General features: G+C 40.8%; 1 protein-coding gene across 3 annotated transcripts in view; it reads left to right on the forward strand.

Moving 5' to 3' along the window:
- The first annotated feature begins 372 nt into the window (after nt 1-372).
- LOC125326955 (transmembrane protein 263-like) overlaps nt 373-18,732 on the forward strand; it is a 209,446-nt gene continuing 191,086 nt past the window's right edge. The window contains exons 1-3 of one of the 3 annotated variants that reach the window (XM_048305675.1): nt 373-551; nt 13,863-13,953; nt 14,512-14,602. In XM_048305675.1, the coding sequence (XP_048161632.1) occupies nt 13,906-13,953; nt 14,512-14,602 (139 nt within the window). In that variant the 5' untranslated portion in view covers nt 373-551; nt 13,863-13,905. Of the gene's footprint in view, nt 552-13,862; nt 13,954-14,511; nt 14,603-18,732 lie in introns of those variants that run through there. The other 2 variants (XM_048305676.1, XM_048305677.1) reach the window with 2 other exon arrangements.

Consider the following 18,732-nt stretch of genomic DNA (forward strand, 5'->3'; position numbering starts at 1 on the left):
AATTGATTCTGTTTGATTCTGTGAACGCCCGCAAGCCTGCAGAGAGGGCAGAGCTCGGAGAACTGGCTCCTCATCTTGGCCAAACAAACACTGCTTCCACGTTTGACTTGCGGCTGAGTCAATCCGTCTCCCTTCGCTGCATTCCCGGCAGTTCGCACTGGACATTGGAAGAGGCCAGTATGTTACCGCAGGTGAAGCACTTCACCTGCCATGCCAGGCAGCGGTTTTGGCTGGCGGGGTGTCTCGGTGAAGGCTGCGCGGAGCCCTGGCTTCGCTGGAAGGCGCCGGCTCCGAGCCCCCCGCAGCATCACCGCGAGCCCCGCGCCCCGCGCCCCCCGCCAACATGGCGCCCCTGACCCCCGCGCTTCCTCTTCCGGCCGGGTTGCCATGGCGCTGCCCCCCGGCCCAGCCTCCCCCCGCCCGCCGGTGTGTGTTTACATCGGGCAGGAGGAGCCGGAGCCCCAGCGCCGGGGGAGACGGGCACGCAGCTGCCGGCCGCCCGCCCTCCCTCCATCCTCTCCGGGCGGTGCTCCGGGAGACGCGGCATGAAGGTGATGCTGGCGGCTGTCCCCCGGGCGGGGGGTTCGGCTGGGCCGCTGCGGCTCCCGGCGGCTGCGGGGGGGGCGGGGGCCGGGCCCGGGCCCGGGCCCCGGCGGTCACCGGTGGCGGGAGGTGGTGGTGGCCGTGCGCGCTCGTAACGAAGTACACAACTTCCAGAAGCTTCCAACTTCGCGGGGGATGTGGTGTCGCTTCTTGGGTCCGTCTCCCGAGAAAGAATCCCCTCTTCTCTCCATTAAAACCCGCATCGTTTTCTGTGGCACTGAGATGGGAGGGGAGTAGCGTGGGAGCCGGGGGAGGCTGCCTGCGCCCGCTGCTCTTCTAGGCTGGTGTGTCCCCAGAGAAATCGCCCTCTTTCCCCGGGCATCTTCTCTCACCCACAGCATCTCGTGGGCGGTTTCCCTCCCCGCTGCCGTGCGGTTCGTGCCTTGGTGTGCGGCCGGGGCTGCTCCGGCGCTCACCTGTGCTGCTGCTGCTCTCGCAGGCCCTTCCCTAAGCCTGCGTGAGATCGTCGCCTTTCGCCGTAGTTTGCTGTGGAAAACTATTAGGATAGAGAGTGACTAACCTGAGCCGGCTGTTGGTGTGGATGCCGAGTCCGGCTGGACTATAGAAGTAGTAATATATAGCATTCAGATGCAAGGCTGTGTCTTCAGTTGTGTTGGTTAGGAGTCAGCAGTGCTGTGGTATTGCTTTTTCTTCACTTTATGTTGTCATATCTCTTTAATTTTCACGTCTATGACTTCTGAAGGGGTTTTCTGTCATTAATCAGTCTGAAACTTGAGACACAGCAGGCATTCCCTGTCTCCTGAATTTGTGTAGCAGTAAAAAAAATACGGATTAGCTAGGTTGTAAACTCTTTGAGGCAGAAACTGTATAGGTCTGTACCAGTCCCGATGGAGAAATTTGGCTCAGGCCTTCCTGCAAGCCTCTGAGTCAAGTAAGTGTGTGTTAGAAGTTCATCAGCTTGTGCAGGTGTTGGGTCTGGGAAGTGCATGTGTGGCAGTCACCGAGGTTAACAACAATTGTCTTGGGCACCAGGGGCTCTTAACCATGAATGTCTGCACAGCTGGCAGATGAAAGCAAAGGGACAGTTTCAGAGTACATGCAACAAATATGTGTAAAAAGATCCTCTCCTTCTGTGCAGTGTTATACTTTGTTGTGCATTTGTACAAAGCCTGATAGTAAAAAGTGTATTTTTTTCTTTCTCTCTGAATGTTTGTTCATTCCAGCAGTGTGGGATAATAAAAAGTATGTATTGAGAACGTTGTTGATAAACAGCGCTATGGCTTTGGGTGATTTGTTGACTTAAACTGTAAAACAAAAACCTCAGAGTGCTGTCTGAACAGTACATCCCGCTTGAGGTCAAGACTGAAAAGATTTCCTTCAGTTTCTGTTTTATTGCATGCAGAGTAAACAGCTGCTTATTCTTGCTAAGCCCACTACTTCTGCTGAATTCCTTTTTTGCCCCACAAGAGTGGGGAAAGCTCATGACTATTTAAGATGAGCTCATTCAAAATACAGCATGATGTGAGTGGAATCATGTTCTGACTGCAAGGAAAATGTGTCTGTTTGGGGGGAAAGTTGTTTGTTTGTTTTTAAGCAATCATTTTTCAAGTATAAGTACCGTGTAGAGCTTTTCAGTTTAAAAGGGTTCATGTTTTTTCTCTGAGAGGGTAATTTCTTTCAGTGCACATTTCTTTCCATGTGTGCCACCTTTTGCTGTGGCAGTTGCTTCAAGTTTCTTCTAGGTAAGATCATTGCAGATGCATGATTTAAAGTCTTAAGCTGGGGGTGGGGATAATTACCTTTTCATTTAACAAGTGGAATGCATTGAAATGTGTAGTATTTTCACCCCTTTAAAAGGGTAAGGAAAGGAGAAGTGAAAAGGAGGAAGAGGTGTCTGTGTGATGTGAGTTGGATCTGAATCCCTTTTAGGGGCCTGCCTGTGAGTAGTTCAGTGTGACTTTAAAACAAATAAGTTTAAGTTTTTGATCATTGCAGGGAATACATCAGAACTAAGCTTTTCAAAAGTCATTGTGTCTATTTCTCCCCTAATTATATCTTGGGAAATACATTTGAGTTTGTGTGGTTTTAGCAGCACTGGCTTTCATGCTGAGCTCGTTGATGCTGGTTAGCATGTTGCTGAGAAGGCAGAGCAGTCCAAACAAAACAGGTTAATGTAGTATGTATCGAAATGGTCTGCCTACTTAGGGAAGAGAAGAAGCAGGCAAAGGTCAGTAAGTGGTAACATCAGGAGAGTTCTGCAGTAGAAATGATCCTTTCAGGATCTGTTACTAATGTCTGATCATTGCTGAGGAAATTGAAGCTTGGTGTAGTTTATTTTTAACACAATCACGCAATAAGTATCCTTAAGTTGAAAAGGTAGAGTGAAGTAAAGTAGTATGGTAAAGCAATGCTTTAAAATTTGGTGTTGAAGCTGCACTGGATTTCAGATAGTATTTCTGTGTACTTTATTTGTGTTCTCATGTATTTTGAGCTGTGTCCATGCTGAAGGTTGGTATCTCTGGGCCCTTCCAGGCTATGTAAAATACAAAACTGGTTAAAGTCCCTTTTCATGCTTTTTAGGACAGGAGTAAGAGGCAAACAGCTCAGACTGTGTCCGGAAGTGGACCTTTTCTGTATGTAGTAAAAAGTGATACCTTTTGAATATGTCAATAAAACTTGCTTTCCTTCAAGGGCAGATCATCCTGATGGCAAAGAAATACACCTTTCCAGGCTGCGTTAGGAGCCTGGGTAACATGTCTGTCATGTGGGGAGGGTGGTTCCATTTATTAGGGCAGTGGAGGAGATAACCAAATCCCTGCCTGTCTATCACAGTCAGCTGCTAATTACTGTCCCACAATATATTATCTTTCCAGTATTAATGTCTTGTGGCTGAATGCTGGATTTCTCAGGTCTTAGGCAGCACTGGAGAAGGTTCTTGTGTCCTTGCTAACAGAACTTCTTCATGCTATATCTTCAATGGGTGAATGAATTGAGGCATTAGGATAGTTCCTGGTATGGTTCTGCTGTGGTGACTCTTCTAACACTGCTCCTGTCACTGGTCTAACCTAAATCCAAAATCAGAGAAATTAAGGGCATTGAGAGTGGCAGGTCATACTGAAGTTCTTATTTGTGAAAGCAAGTTCACGATGTGATTTCAGTTAAGTAGCTGGTCCCCTCTTTATTGAAATGATTCTTCCAAGTAGAATGAGAGCTTGTGGTGCTTTGGCATGTGCTCACAGTTAAGTTATATAATCTGGGATACAACAAGTGTCATAAATGTGACATTTTACTTTGAGAAACTTAAAGCTATATTTAAGAGAAAGAATGTGAATTTACTGCCTATAGTTCTCTTTTTCTGACTGCCTGTGATAGTGAGTGTTGACAGATGAATTTTAGAGATCAAAATACGGCAAGATATTTTGAAGATGCAGTGTCAAAATTTATGGAAAGCTCAAGTAAATATTTTTCTTGCTTGTGTTTACAGACAACTCTGTTCCTTAAGGATGTCATGGATTGTCCTGTCAAAATGATGTATACGTAACCTCTTTTTTTACATGTGTCTAATCCTTTTTAGTAGGGCTCTTGATAGTTGAAATGAAAAGTACTTGGGAAAGGAACAGTGTATAAAAATAAGAGACAAGAGGCATTGCTTTCTGTGGAGTATATAGTAATATTTTGTTTTCCTAGCATGTAGTCCTAAATGTGGTCTAGGAATCAGGAGGAGCATGAATGTAAGTGATAGAGTAAAAGGGAACATGGAGTACGTATTCTGTAGATTATTTTGATTTAAATATTTGCCTGTGATTGGTCACATCTGTTTTTCTTTATTGTTGACCTGCCTTACAAACTTTGTAGTGGTTTTCTTTTCCAACATTTCAGCTGAATTTCAGAGAGATGGGAAGGGGTTACATACCTTCAAAGTTCTGGGCAAGGTATATTCTTACATAGATGAGGGCAAATAGTAGAGCTCTTAAGTTTCTTCAGAGGAAATGTTCTAATGGAACTTAGTGGGCATCACAGAAGTGTGGCTTGTGCTGGTGTTAGCAAATCTTACAGTCTTAATGCATCTGCAGAGCTGCTCAAGGTCCAGTGCAATTCTTGAGCTTTCATTCATTCCAAAAACATTTTGGAGGGAGAACCTGTGCACCTCACAGATCTTCAAAAGTAAAAGGCAGTAGTTACCAAAAACTATTGCTTCCCAAATGAATTCTTACTTGTGTCTTCACAGTGATTGAGTGTTTTTTCTATCCGATGGCTGTTTGGTTGCTGAGTGTAGTAACTCTGGTTGGAATCTTGTATGCAGCAAGTTGTGATCTTTCTTACTACTTCTTGGAGTGAGTTTGGGAGAAAATGAGGTCTTTATGGAGCCTGAAATAAAAGGGGTGTTACTGCTGGCAGTGCTTATGGCAGTCAATTTTGATGTGCAGGCTAGGTGTGAAATTGGAGGGCTTAACAGTACCAGAAGATGTAGCTTTTGTTCTGTAGAGTCAGTAAATATTTTATCTGAAATGTTTCTTTTTTAAAACACTACAATAAGTGCATAGAATGACAAGCAACACTGGTCTTAAACAGCTCTGATGTGAGTTCAAAACTCGTTTGTAAGGAAGGAAATATGTAACTATCTAGCTATCAACAAAAATAATTTAAAAGTTGTGTGATAAATACATCATACTGCAATCTCCTAGCTAATTCCCAAATGCAGAAAATGCATTTTGAAATTCCTAATGAAATAAGGACACAGGAATAAGTTCTGTCCTGAATAAAATATCTCATATTTATCCTCAATTTCTAGCATCTAAAATTACTTTTGAGGGTTTCGAAACAACTTTTCAACTTCAAATGGATTTGCAGCTTTTTTTTTTTGTCTTATTTTTGAACAGGAAATGAATATTTTGTCAAGATGACTTGTGTTTCAAACTCTTGCAGTGATGTCTCTTGTGACTCTTTTGGGGGAGAATGCTCATATTTTTCAAGCTGTATATATGCTTATATATTTTGAATTCAAGTCTTATTGTAAAAATTCCAATGTTCTAGCTGTAAAAGCCCTTGAAAATTACTTAAATTTCAGCTTATTAAAGCTAAAACAGTAGTAGTGCACTTTTAAGGAAATAAATGCATGGAAATCAGGTCATGTGAAACCAAAATTATAGAAAACTTCTTAATGCATCTTTCCATACGTATATAGATATATATTTTTGTTGTTGTTATTGTGACCCTATTGAGGGTAGTGAAAAGGCTATTACATTATAAGTCTCTAGCATGGCTGAGAAAATCTTAATGACCTCTGTCATATGTGCCTATATTATTAGGCAAAGGACTTCCAGTTTTTCAGACAAATTTCTCACGCTGTCTGCAGCTTTCTAGAGTGATACTTCCACATCTTGTTAGGAAAATGGAGAATATTCTTTCTGCGGAGTGCATTATTTCATTTCTTTAGTCAGAGTAAAACTGGCATTAATCATTAAATCCATTTGTCAAGGTCCAGGCTGGAAAAACACATTTACAGGCTGGAAAAACACATTCCTACATAACTACATTTAGCAAACATACTTGTTTGCTAAGTGTAGTTATGTAGAAAGTGCAGTGAAACTTCAGGTCATCAAGTCTTATTATTGCTTACCTTTGGTTCACCAGCTCAATTTTCTGAGTGTTTTGGGTTTTTTTTACTTACTCCCTGCCGGAAATCTCTGACAGACAGATGATTGGCAGGATTTAGGAAGGCTTCTTCCCATTGAAGTTATCTAAATCAGTGACAGGCAGTTATGAGTTAATTGATATTTTGAGATTTCGTTATTGATATTTAATTGCTCTCAGATTGGTTTGCTGTGATGCAAGGTCATGCTTTGGTCCTGCATCATTCTGTGTTTCAGAAGAGTATGTAGGTGTTTCTGTCAGAACTGTTTTGTCTATGTATAAGCCTGCCCCTAACACTTTGCCTTCATGTACCTTCTGTTTCCCGAACAAATGCTATTCAGCATGGTCAGTTTTTGAAGATAAACCGTGTTGTGGAGAAGGCATACACTTCCCTGTGGAGGTAGTAGTTCAAAGGAGAATTGATAGCAAACTGTTCAGCCCCTTTCAGGGTAACATCACACTGCTGCTGGCATCCTTTTGATAATTGCACTGGTTAACCTGCTTGGAGTGAGGAGTGTTCTCTCTGGGCCAGGTCAGTACATGATCAAATGAAATGTGGTTTGCTTGGTTTGGTTTTTGAAAGCCACTCTTACATTCTTTCTGTGCTAACATTGATTTAGGAAGTAAAATTCAGATGGAAAATAAATGGTCGATCAAGACAAAATTCAATACAATAATTAATTCAAAATCCAGAACTGTCTGATCTACCACTGAGCAGGCTGTATTGGCTGTTTGTTGTACAAATGGTATTATCTACCCCATACAAAACATGGACATAAAAAGTGTAAACCAAACAGTTTACTGGCTTTCTGAATGGAGAATAGACCGTGGTGTCATTAGTACTCTTGAAAATTTATTTGTGTCACATAAACCCTAATTTGGATTGCTGACAATACAAAGTTGTTTTATTGCTGTAAAAATAGGATTTGACTGTTCTGCTGAGAACAATAGAACTTAATCTTGACTTGGCATTTGCAACATTAAATCTTGCTCTCATTGCCTCTCTCCACTAGTCCTGTTGTCAGGACAAAATTAAGTGTTGTTAAAATTGTAGCCTCCCTAATGTGTTTGTCCAAATTCAGAAAAGAGCAAGTAATCTAAGCAACTTTTCTATTCTTTGTTACAGAGTACTTTGTGAACAAAGTGCTACAATTTTACACTACTGTCATCCTCAGCGTTTCTATTTCTGTGCTTTCCTTCAGTGTTCCGGGGGATTTATAACTGCAACTCAAATTCCCCTTGGGCTGAAACCTGGCACGGAAGCTCTCATTACAAGTGAACTTTGTTTTGCAAAATTAAAAGCAAAGCATCCATCAAGAGGCTTTCTTAAACATAGAGGAAAGCAAAAACACATGTTTATGGTTGCAGATCAATTTTATTCCCTCTGCAGGAAAAATCCAACTGACTTTGGAAATCCTGAAGGTGTCGGTGTGCAATCAATAATGATGGCAGATTCTGTGGAATGTTCCTATTGCATTTAGAAAACTTTAAATTAAAGTCTTAATTCCTTAACATGCTGAAAATTCATTGCTGAAGTAAAAGCTGCAGCTGCAAACTGCCTAACAAAGGTACAGTGATAAACTTGTTTCCAGTGTCTGAGCAGCAGAGAATATGGAGGTGGTTGGGTAGTTATGGGCTTCAGCTGAAGTACCTGTAGGTCCTCAGCTGCCTGGAAAAGGGTGTCACCATGTGGAACTACCTACCCAGTGGTTGGTTGTTTAATTTTTATTTTTCTTTGAACAATAGCCCCTTTTTTTTCTGTAGGAATCAAGACCTTACGTAATTTTGTAAAAAGTAGAAAGGGCATTGTGAGCCACAAGCCATTTTCAGATATGGAAGATGGAACCATTTAATTTGTTTAAACATGAAATATCGAAGATAAGTTCTGAGAAACTTTGTAACAGTGACAAAGATAGAGGAGAGATCCCAAATTAACAGTGTCATTAACGATGTCATTTTAGGAAAGCCTTATGAAGGTCAGCTTCATCGTTACTGGATCTGACAAGCCCTTTGGCATCTGCAAACATTCAGCCCAGTCATGATATGTATCATCTCTCACCCATTTAGAGAAACTGAAGTTGGGGTGAAAAGAGCTGGGGTTTTGTTTTGTGGTGCTAGGAAGGGGCAAAGTATGCAAACATGCTGGAAACTGTGGGGTTTATTCTTGTGGATGTGAAATAAGTATTCTTTAAATCTGATACAAAAATAGCCAAGGCTTTCACTTTGGTAGCACTTAACAAACTTGTCTTGCCTTTGGGGATTACTTTGCTTCTTTCTTCACACAGACCCACTGAGTCTTGTCATTCTTCAGGGGTGCATCTAATCTTTATGATTATTAGTTGACATATACTTGATACTGTATAAAAAAGATGTTGGACCTGTGCTGGGAAGCCTACAAGTGAAATCACAGATGTGGAGGTGTGAAGCCCAGACTGCCACTTATTTTCCTCTGCTTAATTGCTTTATTGGAATTCTGCCGACATCGAATACCAGGTCTGAAAGTCACTGTTAGACAGGACAGAGGACATGTGATTTATGCTGGCAGTTGAGGATTTGCATAGAAAGAAGCAAGTTTGACCTTCTGGGCTCTTAAGGAGAGGCTTTAGGAGGAATGAGGCAGTTTCTTGCAGTGGAAGAAGTGAGATTCTAGGCTCAAGTCCAGAATGTAAATGAATAATGTCAGAAAGGAGAAACTGGAGTAAAGTGTTTAGAAGCAAGAATGGAAACATGAAGGTTTAGATCAGGAAATAGATACCATTTTCACTTGAAAATGCACAGGGAAAGTAGTAGCTAAAGCTGCAGATTTTAGAATTATTTCTAAAGTATAGTCTCAGAACTGAGACAGTAAACTGCTGCTGAATCCGCCATGACTATGAGCTTTAGATTCCTCCAGCTTCTGTTCTGAAAGGGGAAAAAGATTACTAATAAGTTTGAGTATAATGGAGAAGAGTAATTACATGGTGTATTTCCTTCTGCTTTTGCTTATGGTAGGGCATTTAAAAAAATTTTTTGTCTTTTCTGAGTTGAGTAGGAATGGCAAGAAGGAACAGAATTGTAAGATACGTGGTTCTCAGAAGAAAATTTGAAGTTATTTGCCCCAAACTCATTCAATTTGATTATTAATGTTTCACAGGATGTATTTTTTTTTTTTTTTTTTAAATTTTTGATTGCCCTCCCTCATTATTGCCCTTCTTGGACTTTGTTTTGGAGTCTTGTATTTTGCTACTCATTAGCAAAATGAATTTGTGACTCGGTGAACAGTCAATCAACAGACTTCAGTCTAAGATTATATACCATAGTTAATGTAATGTTAAGTACTAATGTAGAGTCTGAAAGGCCTAAAAGTAGTGGTGGTGCAGGTAGGACTTTTTGGTTGCTTTGAGATGGCCTGTAGGGACTGTTTAGAAAGATGAGCCACATTGGGGCATTTGCAGTGACAGTCTCATGTTGATATTGACTTGCAAGCAAAATGAACTGACACTGATCACTTGGTGTTGGGATTGACTCCTTTACTCTGTGGGTATTTTGAGTACTTATTAATCTGCTGAGACCAAGATAGTATGGCTCTTTTTGTGATGAACCATGCTGATATCATTTGTTACTACAAATGTGGTGATAAACAGAGCTCTTGGTTTCAGTGTCATAAACATAACACTGTACCTTGTGGAAAATGCTGACCCTGACTGATAGGAACTTGCTTTCTGTCATGCATGGATTTACCACAGCACTTGTAAAATATACAGTCTTTAAATATACTGAAAATCTGAGCATATCACTGAAGTTCTGGTCAGAATTATTTGCAAAGTATTGTATCTTGTGGAAGAGCATGAGGTATACTCTGAAATGCTTGTATGCCATTTGTCACACTTGTTTAGTTCAGTACTGGCAGTCCTCTCTAGCCATAAATACATAGCCTTCTATGAAACACATTATAAAGCCACAAACACGAATTTGCCAGGTCACAGAAGTCCATAGTATTTGAGTTAAACTGCATTGTAAGGTCAGTAGTCATGCAGTGTGATCAGAACAGGGGATTGTATGTTTCTCAGGCAGTTTCTGTGAGAATTCATGTAGGGTTTTTCTCTTGGTCTTTATCATTTGCTGAGTTCCTGCAAAGCTTTTCAGCTTCCTTAAGAGTTCATTGAAACTGTTGGGAGGGACAGAATGAGGTGCCTTTAAATCTCACGTCTTTAACTTCGTTTTGGAAGGGTGGGTGTTGCCTCTGCTTGAGTTTACTTGTTCTTGTTCAGCTTGGAGATTGTGTTAAGATATGACATAGAAAAGTTGCCACTAAGTTTTAATAGTGCTCATAGTCAGAAACTCATCAAGTGCTGAAAGGAATTGTATGAAGTGCTTGCTTGCTGAGGGCAGGGACTGTCTTTGGAGAGCCAAGACGTTTTTCTTAGTTATATGTTCCTCGGCTCTGCACCATAACCTTACTTTCTGTAATAATACCTGTTCAAGCTTGTGCTTCTCCAGTGTTTCTAGCGAGGAACAGAACCTCATTCCCAATTTAAGAGGCTATACAAAACCTAAATAATTGAAAGAATGTTGTACAGCTAATATCTACTAATGTTTCTGAACTGTTGGTACATCTTCCTGCAGCCTAGATGTTCCTAAGGGACTGTCAAAGCAGAAGCAATCTGGGTACATTCCTTCTGCCACAGCTGCAGCTCCAGAGGATTTTTATAGAACCTGCAAGCCAATAGCTTACAGATCTGTGCATCCCATTCCCCTACTTGTCTGTCAAAGGTCCTTAAGAATGAAAAAAGAAAATGTAACTGATGCCTCATTCTTGAAATGATAGTGTAAAAAGAAAGCTTGAGACAAAGTTGTTGGACTCAACATAATTATAAGCCTTCTTAGAAGATGATTTCCTGGATTTTTTGCTTGTAGTAGATGACTGTGCTGCAAAAACTGTAGGTATGTTAAATATTGATTACCAAGCTTGCAGCAGGCCCAGTGAATTGAACTCGGCAGACGTAACTAAAAAAGCAATGGACATGCTAACACACACAAAAAAGCTATTGTAAAGAGAATTTGTAATCGTGTTAATAACACCTGTCAGTGTTTGAGCCTTTAGTATTACTTCTAGATATGCATATGAGAACCTAGAATTTCATCTACTGTTAACTGTTTTACATTTTAATTAGTGAATCTCAGTACCAAACTATGCACACTTACTCACTGGCCTCAGTGTAGACAGACATGCTGAAGTCTGATAAACTCTGATGTTTACCAGACTACTTTTAGAAGCTCCCTGTATCATAGGTGAATATATATAGTGGTAAGATGTCAGTGAGATAAGAACTGGAGTTATTCTGTAGAAAACATTTCTAACTTCATTTTAGGAACTAGGAAATCTCAAGATTTCAAGGTTTCTTGCAAAAAAATTCTTGAAAAACTTAAAATTGGTCATTACTTGACATGTCCATGCTTCAGTTTAGACTTTTCCTTTTTAACATCAAATTGAGAAAAAAATTGTAAATAGGATTTTTTGGGGAAGAATTCTCAAAACCACACAAGAAATGTATACCAAATACAGTTAAAATATGCTGTGTTATGATTAAGTGTTTCTGAGTAGTGAAAAAAAAATTCCTCAGAAATTCTGGTCATTTCTGTTAGATATTCAGAATGTTCTGTAGGAGTAGTAGTCTTGGATTGAGTATTCTTCTTCTGTAGTATTCCAGTAGCAAGTGTAAAAGTTTTGAATTGGAGGGAAATAGGTGATGGCAAACAGTGTCTCAGCCGTGAACTTCGTGGTGTTCTGTAATGGGCCCTGTTTTTCTCACAGCTGGATTTGTTAATACTAGCTTAGGTACAAGGCTGACCTTCATCTAAGATAAATCTTTGTTTTGGAGTAAGTGTTGTCAGTGATAACCACCATACCGGAGTGTTGTATTGCTAGTGAACACCAAGCAGTGAGTAGTTCATGCATGAGGAAGGAAAAAACCATGGTGCCACCACTCACTTTTGATAGCATTTTGCATCCTCTCTGTGTTTATGTAGATGACAACAACTGTAACCCAAAGGAGCATCACTTATCATGGGATAAGTGTTGGGAGGAGCTACTGTTGTTGGGAGGAGCTACTGTTGTTGGGAGGAGCTACTAAGCAGGTTTGTCTCGTAGGAAATTGAGAATACTGACTATTTTGAAGAAGGAGAGATAATGCTTTTCTTGCTGGCCTTTCCATAGTCTCTGGAAGTTGGATTGTCTCCTTGGGCAGCATATAGTTGGCATGTGCAGATGGCTTTTACTTATTTTAAAAAATTAAAATAATGTTGGTGTTGTAAACCAGAAAGTACAGGCACAGGATTCACATTCAAGACCCCTTCTAGTTTAGGAGTTCCATAGCTGTGATCCAGAATGTTTCCAAGGCAAATATTTGTGCCTCATGTCCTACATGTCTAAATGTTTTATATGAAAAATAAATGTTCTAATCTGGTATACTGCTGTAGCCTCATCTTCCCTTTGTGTTTTCTCTCTGTCGCACTGATGGGTAGGAAAGAAGTGTAAATTCTTATATTGCCTGTGGTTGATGTAGAAACTTATTCAAGTATATACTTTATATTCAATTTGTTGGTCTTATACAGAATTGTTTACATGTTTTTAAAATCTGGATCACATTATTTAGTTGAATTGAGGAGATGGTTAAGTCTTGATGTTGATTACTGACTCCTGGGTTTAATGTTTTGGTTTTTTTTAATTGGACTAAGGCAACTTACTACTTCCCCATCTGTACCTTGTGGTAAATACTTTTTTCCCTTTCTGTGATAGTTACTAGAGGGCATGACAATGTTTGAACTGTTCACTGACCAAAGCTGGGCAGTGTTGATACCAGGTGTTTTTAAGTGAGGAGAAAGAAGTAAATATCTTAGGTAAAACTTGCATAGTCATGGATGGCAGAAATCCGCATCGTGGTCCTGGCACTGTCACAGTAGACCTGTACACTTCACCTGGGTGGTCTCTTTATTCCTGCTATAAAACATCTGAAAAGCTTTGTGGTACTTTTTGTTTTCATGTCCATTTTGTTGATAAAAAGGGGAATGAATGGAAATGTGAGCTACTTGTACAAAGGATGGAAGTGTTTTACTCTTCATAATGTGCAAACTGAGGAAAGGGAGGAAGTAGCCAATGCTGTTGGGGGTAACCTCGCAGTCACATTTGGAAAGAATGAAAATGAATGCTGCAGCTTTAGGGCTATGAACCCCTTTTCTTCCTGAGTTCAAATAATAACATTTTGCAAGCTGTTGATGTACCAGCTGTATTTCTGTAACATTCCAGCTGCGTATGTTAATACACATTTTCAGATAGTTCAGACTACAAACCCAGTCATGTTTTCAAAGTGCAAAAAAAGCTTCATTTCCTAATGACTGCTAAGTCATTTCACTCTTTTGTTGTTTCACTCTTCACTGTACTAACATTGTAAAGAAAATCAGTTAGGTTTTTTTTTTAAGGAGTCCTCTAGCTATGCCTAGTGTTTACTCTGCTGTTACTTAAAAAAAAAGGTAAGTTGGGGGGAAGCAGATGGTGGGGTTTTTTCCTATGATAGTTTGAAACTGAAAAAGCAACTACATTTTTATAGCTCCACATGTCATGAAAATATTGTGTGTGTAAAGTGAGTTCAGCTGCAAATCTTTTAACTCTGTTTGTGTCCTTCCAGCAGTAACATTGCAGGCTCTTTACAGGATCATGAAGGCTGGAACATGGAAATGCAAAACCTGGGAGGGCAGTCCAGTAGTTTTTCAGGAATGGTTAGTTCGGTATATTACACTTGGACACACAAATGGATGTATTTGGCTTGTAGGGGAAAAGTCTCTGGTCAATGGACCTGCATAGGTTATAAGATTGTAAACCAGTTTGCTTTGTTTTCTTTTGAAAAAAAGTGGCATTTCAGAATCAGTCTTGATAAGACAAAGATAAGTGTTTTTCCCTGAAAATTCCAGTTGATGGTGAATCTGTTGCTACCGTTGATAAATAGACATTTTAATTTATTATTGCATTATGTGTTTTGGAAATAATAATTTAGAAATTGTGCTTTACTGTTCATTTTCTGGTTTTCAGTCAATTAAGACCCTTGTAACTTTGTATGCCATCTTGAAAAGTCCTCTTTTTTTTTTTTTTTTTTTTTTTCACTTTCCCCTTTCTGTATTTTAACTACAGACAAATCTCCTAGCAGCTTTCTTTCTCATCAGCTAAAGTGAGCTCCTTGTGTCCTTACTGTCTGGCATATTCTCTAGTCCTCTACCCATTTTTGTGGTTCCTGTCTGAGCTTTCTCCAATTTATCCCCTCTTGCTGTTCTGTTCTGCAGGGCCCTAGCTTAGAAACACAGATGGTGGATGATGAAACTGAGACTACAAGTGAAGAATTGCCTCCTCATCTGCGGGAAGAGCCTCCCGAAGGTACAGTGCTGGCAGTCAATATAAACTCTTCGCAATAAATTGAGGAAAATGTTCTGGCCAAGAAGTCTGATTTATCTGTCTGATTTGAACCTATATCTGCCTGTTTTCTGAGAGGGATAAAGCTTTGTCAGAGCTGACAGTTTAGCCAACCTCCCAGCCAGAGGCTAGTGAGCCCCTAAGCCTTCTTTTGCATTCAAAAGAAGGCTTTACCCACTGAGGTGCAGACACAGTTCTGCATGCTCTTTAACAATATGGCTTCTGATTAAAATTGTCTTGCTTGATCATCCTGTCTGCAGGCTTAGGAAGAAAATACTTCCTCTACTGTCTTGTTTGTGATGTTCTGAGTCTTCGTTAGGGGAGACTTCCTAAGTAGTCATTTCTTGTCTCTTTACCTCTCTCTGCAGCATCCTGCTATGGAAATTGTCCCCAGCAGAGACTTGTCAAAGTTAGGTATTCTAGTGATTTTGTTTCTTTTCTCTGTCTCTCTTGGAAGCCAGTTTAGCCATCTGAGGAGAAGGCAATGAGATGCTCTCTGTCAGCAGGAGGCCCAAAAATGCCAATTTTAATTAAAAACCTTGTTTGCAATGACATGCCCTGGATTTATACAAGGAACAGATCTTTTCCCGCTGTGCAAAAGTCGCAGACATTGTACATACGCAACAAAATAGGTGTTGCTTTCTTTTGAATAGAAGCTGCTAACATTGCTGCAAGTGATGATCCATCCTGAGCTTTGTCTTCAGTTCAGTGGCTTTTAAGACACAATCACTCATAATCACTGTGGATGGCTTAAACAAGCCAGGGAGTGCTGAGATTCTTAGCAACTTACTGTTAAAATACCATGACACGTCTCTGGGAAACATTAAATGTGCTTTATATTTTTCCTTTAAGAGAACAAGATGCTGATACAGCGTTTATACTGACAGCCATTCTTAAAGGGAATATGAACCAAGTGGATGGTTTTAGGAAGTTGCTACTCCCCTCGTTTCTTGTTGAGCATTCTGTTAAAGTTTTCATATTAAGTTGTAATTTCTTCTGCCATTTCATATACTTTGTGTTGACAATTACAGTATATGGAGGTAAGTGAAAGGTAGGTTTCTTTTGCAACTCTTATGAAACCAGAAGGAAATAAATGTGGAGGATGTTGTGATTATTCTATATATTCATGGAGGATATAATATTAATATTCCCTCCCCCTCCTTTCTTTGTAAGTAATGCCAAGTCAGCATGTAATGACAGTTCGTTGTTGAAATAAGAATTCTGGTCACTAGCCTAAGATGATGATTACATGAATCTGGAGACTATATCCTAGAATGTAAAACCTATCTTGTCTCATCAGTTTATCAGGAGTAGGCTTAGATTTTGGACCATGGCCTTGACTTGTGTAATCAGAAGGGTTTTTTTCTATGTGGCTCAGTATTTTTGCAAACTAACTTTTTTAATTGAATGTAAGTGCTTTTGCCTGCAACCCTGCTGGTTTGAATGACAGTGAAATACCAGTGTTAATATTCTACTTCTGTGACTTACTGGATGGTCCAGGGGAAGTATGTGGTCTGGATATACCCACTTTGCTGGTGTGAGGAAAAAGAACTCTAGCAGTTGAGCTGATTTGGTTAAGCAGTGATACAGTAGATAAAGTCTGAGCTCAGTATGTACCTTTTGAATTTACAATGACGTCAGGAGTAGCAAAATAGGAGGGATGCTGAGAGCACAACTGAAACTAGAGTCTGCTTGGGAGAAGAAGTGGAAAAATTTGTCCCAAATGAGAGCAATCCAGCTTATGCTGAATTTATAGCTGACTTTGGGTATTGGTGGAGTTGAGTAACAGAACTGTTGCTTAGAAGCTGATGTCTACCAACATAGACCAACCAGAATTACTATAAAGAACATGTAGTTGCAGGAATGATTGCAAATACCTCATGAAAGAAAAAGAACTCTGAAGTTCTTTGTCAAATACCGTTCAGAGTACTATCTTATCTTTGCTGCTCTTGAGATTTCTGGTTTCTTCTGATAGCACTTCCCTAGTTGAATCAAATGCTTTGCAATACATAACAATATTGTTGTGACTGCTGCACTCCTGTTTCCTGGGATCTCTGAGTTGGAGACTATGTCTGCTTGCCTTCTGGTAATGAGTGCATAAGGGATGGAAGGCTCTCCAGACTCTCTCTGTTTAGCACAATCCATTATTTCACCAGACTGCATCATAATAACTTCATTTCTTATCTTGCACAGCATATCTACTGCCCTTCTAAAAGGAGGGGAATTGGAAGCACTGTTCTATTGTAAATATTGCAGTAAAATAACAGTTCATGGATTGTCATATTTCTAAACAGTGTGCTGCACCATGGCCTTCTACAAATAACGGGATGATTTTACATGTCCATCATGTGCATAACTAAATGGAGTAGGTGTATGTGTGGGTAACAACTGGTATGGAATAACAAACGTTGGTCCCAGGCGCAGTGTGGCAGCCTGGCGGCGTTTGAGGCAAGAGAAATACCAAATGAGAGACAGCCAAGACAGAGGCTGGTATCTGTGTGTAACCCGAATCTCTTTATTTTATCTGCCGTTAAATTTAACTTTTTTTTATATTTAACTAGGTCAACAGAGCAAATGAGTTAGAAGTACAGCTCCTGCCGGATACCGTGCGTGGTATTAGATACCACAAAGGGCGTTTTGCTGTGTGCGGAGGATGCGCGCTTAGGGCAGCGCTGCTGCGCGGAGCCCGCCGCGGGGAGCGGCAGCGAGGCCGGGGAGCCGCGCGGGGGCGCTGCAGGCCCGGCCATGCCGCGGCCGGCCCGAGCCCGCATTCCCGGCGGCGCTCGCGCGCGTCCCAGCCCGCCGGAGAAAGTGCTCAAACCTGTTAGCGCCGCTCCCGTGAGCTGCTTTGCGATATTACAGGGGAAGCCTTCCACGCTCTGCCTCAGGAAGGCTGTTTATGCCCTAACGATACTTTACCTTTTGACATCGTGATCCATCTGCCAAATCCACTTTTTTTTTTAATTCCCCTTTCATCTTTAGTATCTCTATGATCCTTTTAACATACGGGTTTTTTTTTCTCCAGTCATTTGAAAGGCAGGCACGGGGGAACAGTAGCAATTAGCATCTGGAGTGCTGGTGCACTTAGCACTTCACAGAGCGGGCTGTGTAGGGCAGGTTTCCCATCACCAACCAGCGAAGAGCTGTGAGCTCTGCAGAGGAGTGCACTGCTCTAAATTGTATGAACTCCTTCCTTCTTTGCAAGAAATTTAACATGGCTGGTCTGTGTTGCCACATGTCTGAGCTACTTTAATGTAGATTCTGTGTCATCTTGAATGTTAAATGGAAATGTGATTGCAGTGAGAGAACTAGATTTAGTTACTCAAGTACAGCAACACCTTGTTGTACCTGTTGCTTCTTTATTCTCCAGAGTTCTGTTGCTGATCATTTAATACAGTGCAATGTTAATTGATATGATCACTTCGCTTTTCTGTCCTTTTCCATTGAATTAATCAAGGAAAGCGTTAGCAATGAACACTGGTGGTGACTAAATCTTCTGTGACATTCTCTGTTATGAAATGTCAGCGCCTCCTTTGTCGGATGACTCAGATCTGATCTCTTCTATTGGATGAATCAGTAAACCTTATCTTGCTTGATAATTAAGGGACTGGTGCAACTCTCCTATGAGGAAAGGCTGAGAAAGCTAGGACTCTCCTGCCTGGAGAAGAGAAGGACTGGGCAATCTTAATGTGTGTAGGTGTTAGAGGGGAGTGTGTAAAGAAGTTGGGTCCAGACTCTTTTCAGTAGTGCTTGGTAACAGGACAGGAGGCAATGACAAAAATGGAAACACAATTAAACGTAAGGGAATGGTTTTTTCCCACTGTGAGGGTGATCAGACACTTGAATGGGTTTCTCAGAGAGTTTGTGGAGTCTCCTACCATGGAGACATTCAGAAGTCATCTGGACATAGAAATCCTAGGAATCCTAGAGTAGTTTGGGTTGGAAAGGACCTTTAAAGGTCATCTAGTCCAACTTCCTTTGATGGGCCGGGACATGAGCAGGACATCTTCAACTAGACCAGGCTGATCAGAGACCCATCCAACCTGACTTGGAATGTTTCCAGAGGTGGAGCATCGATCACTTCTCTGGGCAAC

This window comes from Corvus hawaiiensis, chromosome 6 (assembly GCF_020740725.1).
Source record: "Corvus hawaiiensis isolate bCorHaw1 chromosome 6, bCorHaw1.pri.cur, whole genome shotgun sequence".
Classification (NCBI taxonomy): domain Eukaryota; kingdom Metazoa; phylum Chordata; class Aves; order Passeriformes; family Corvidae; genus Corvus; species Corvus hawaiiensis.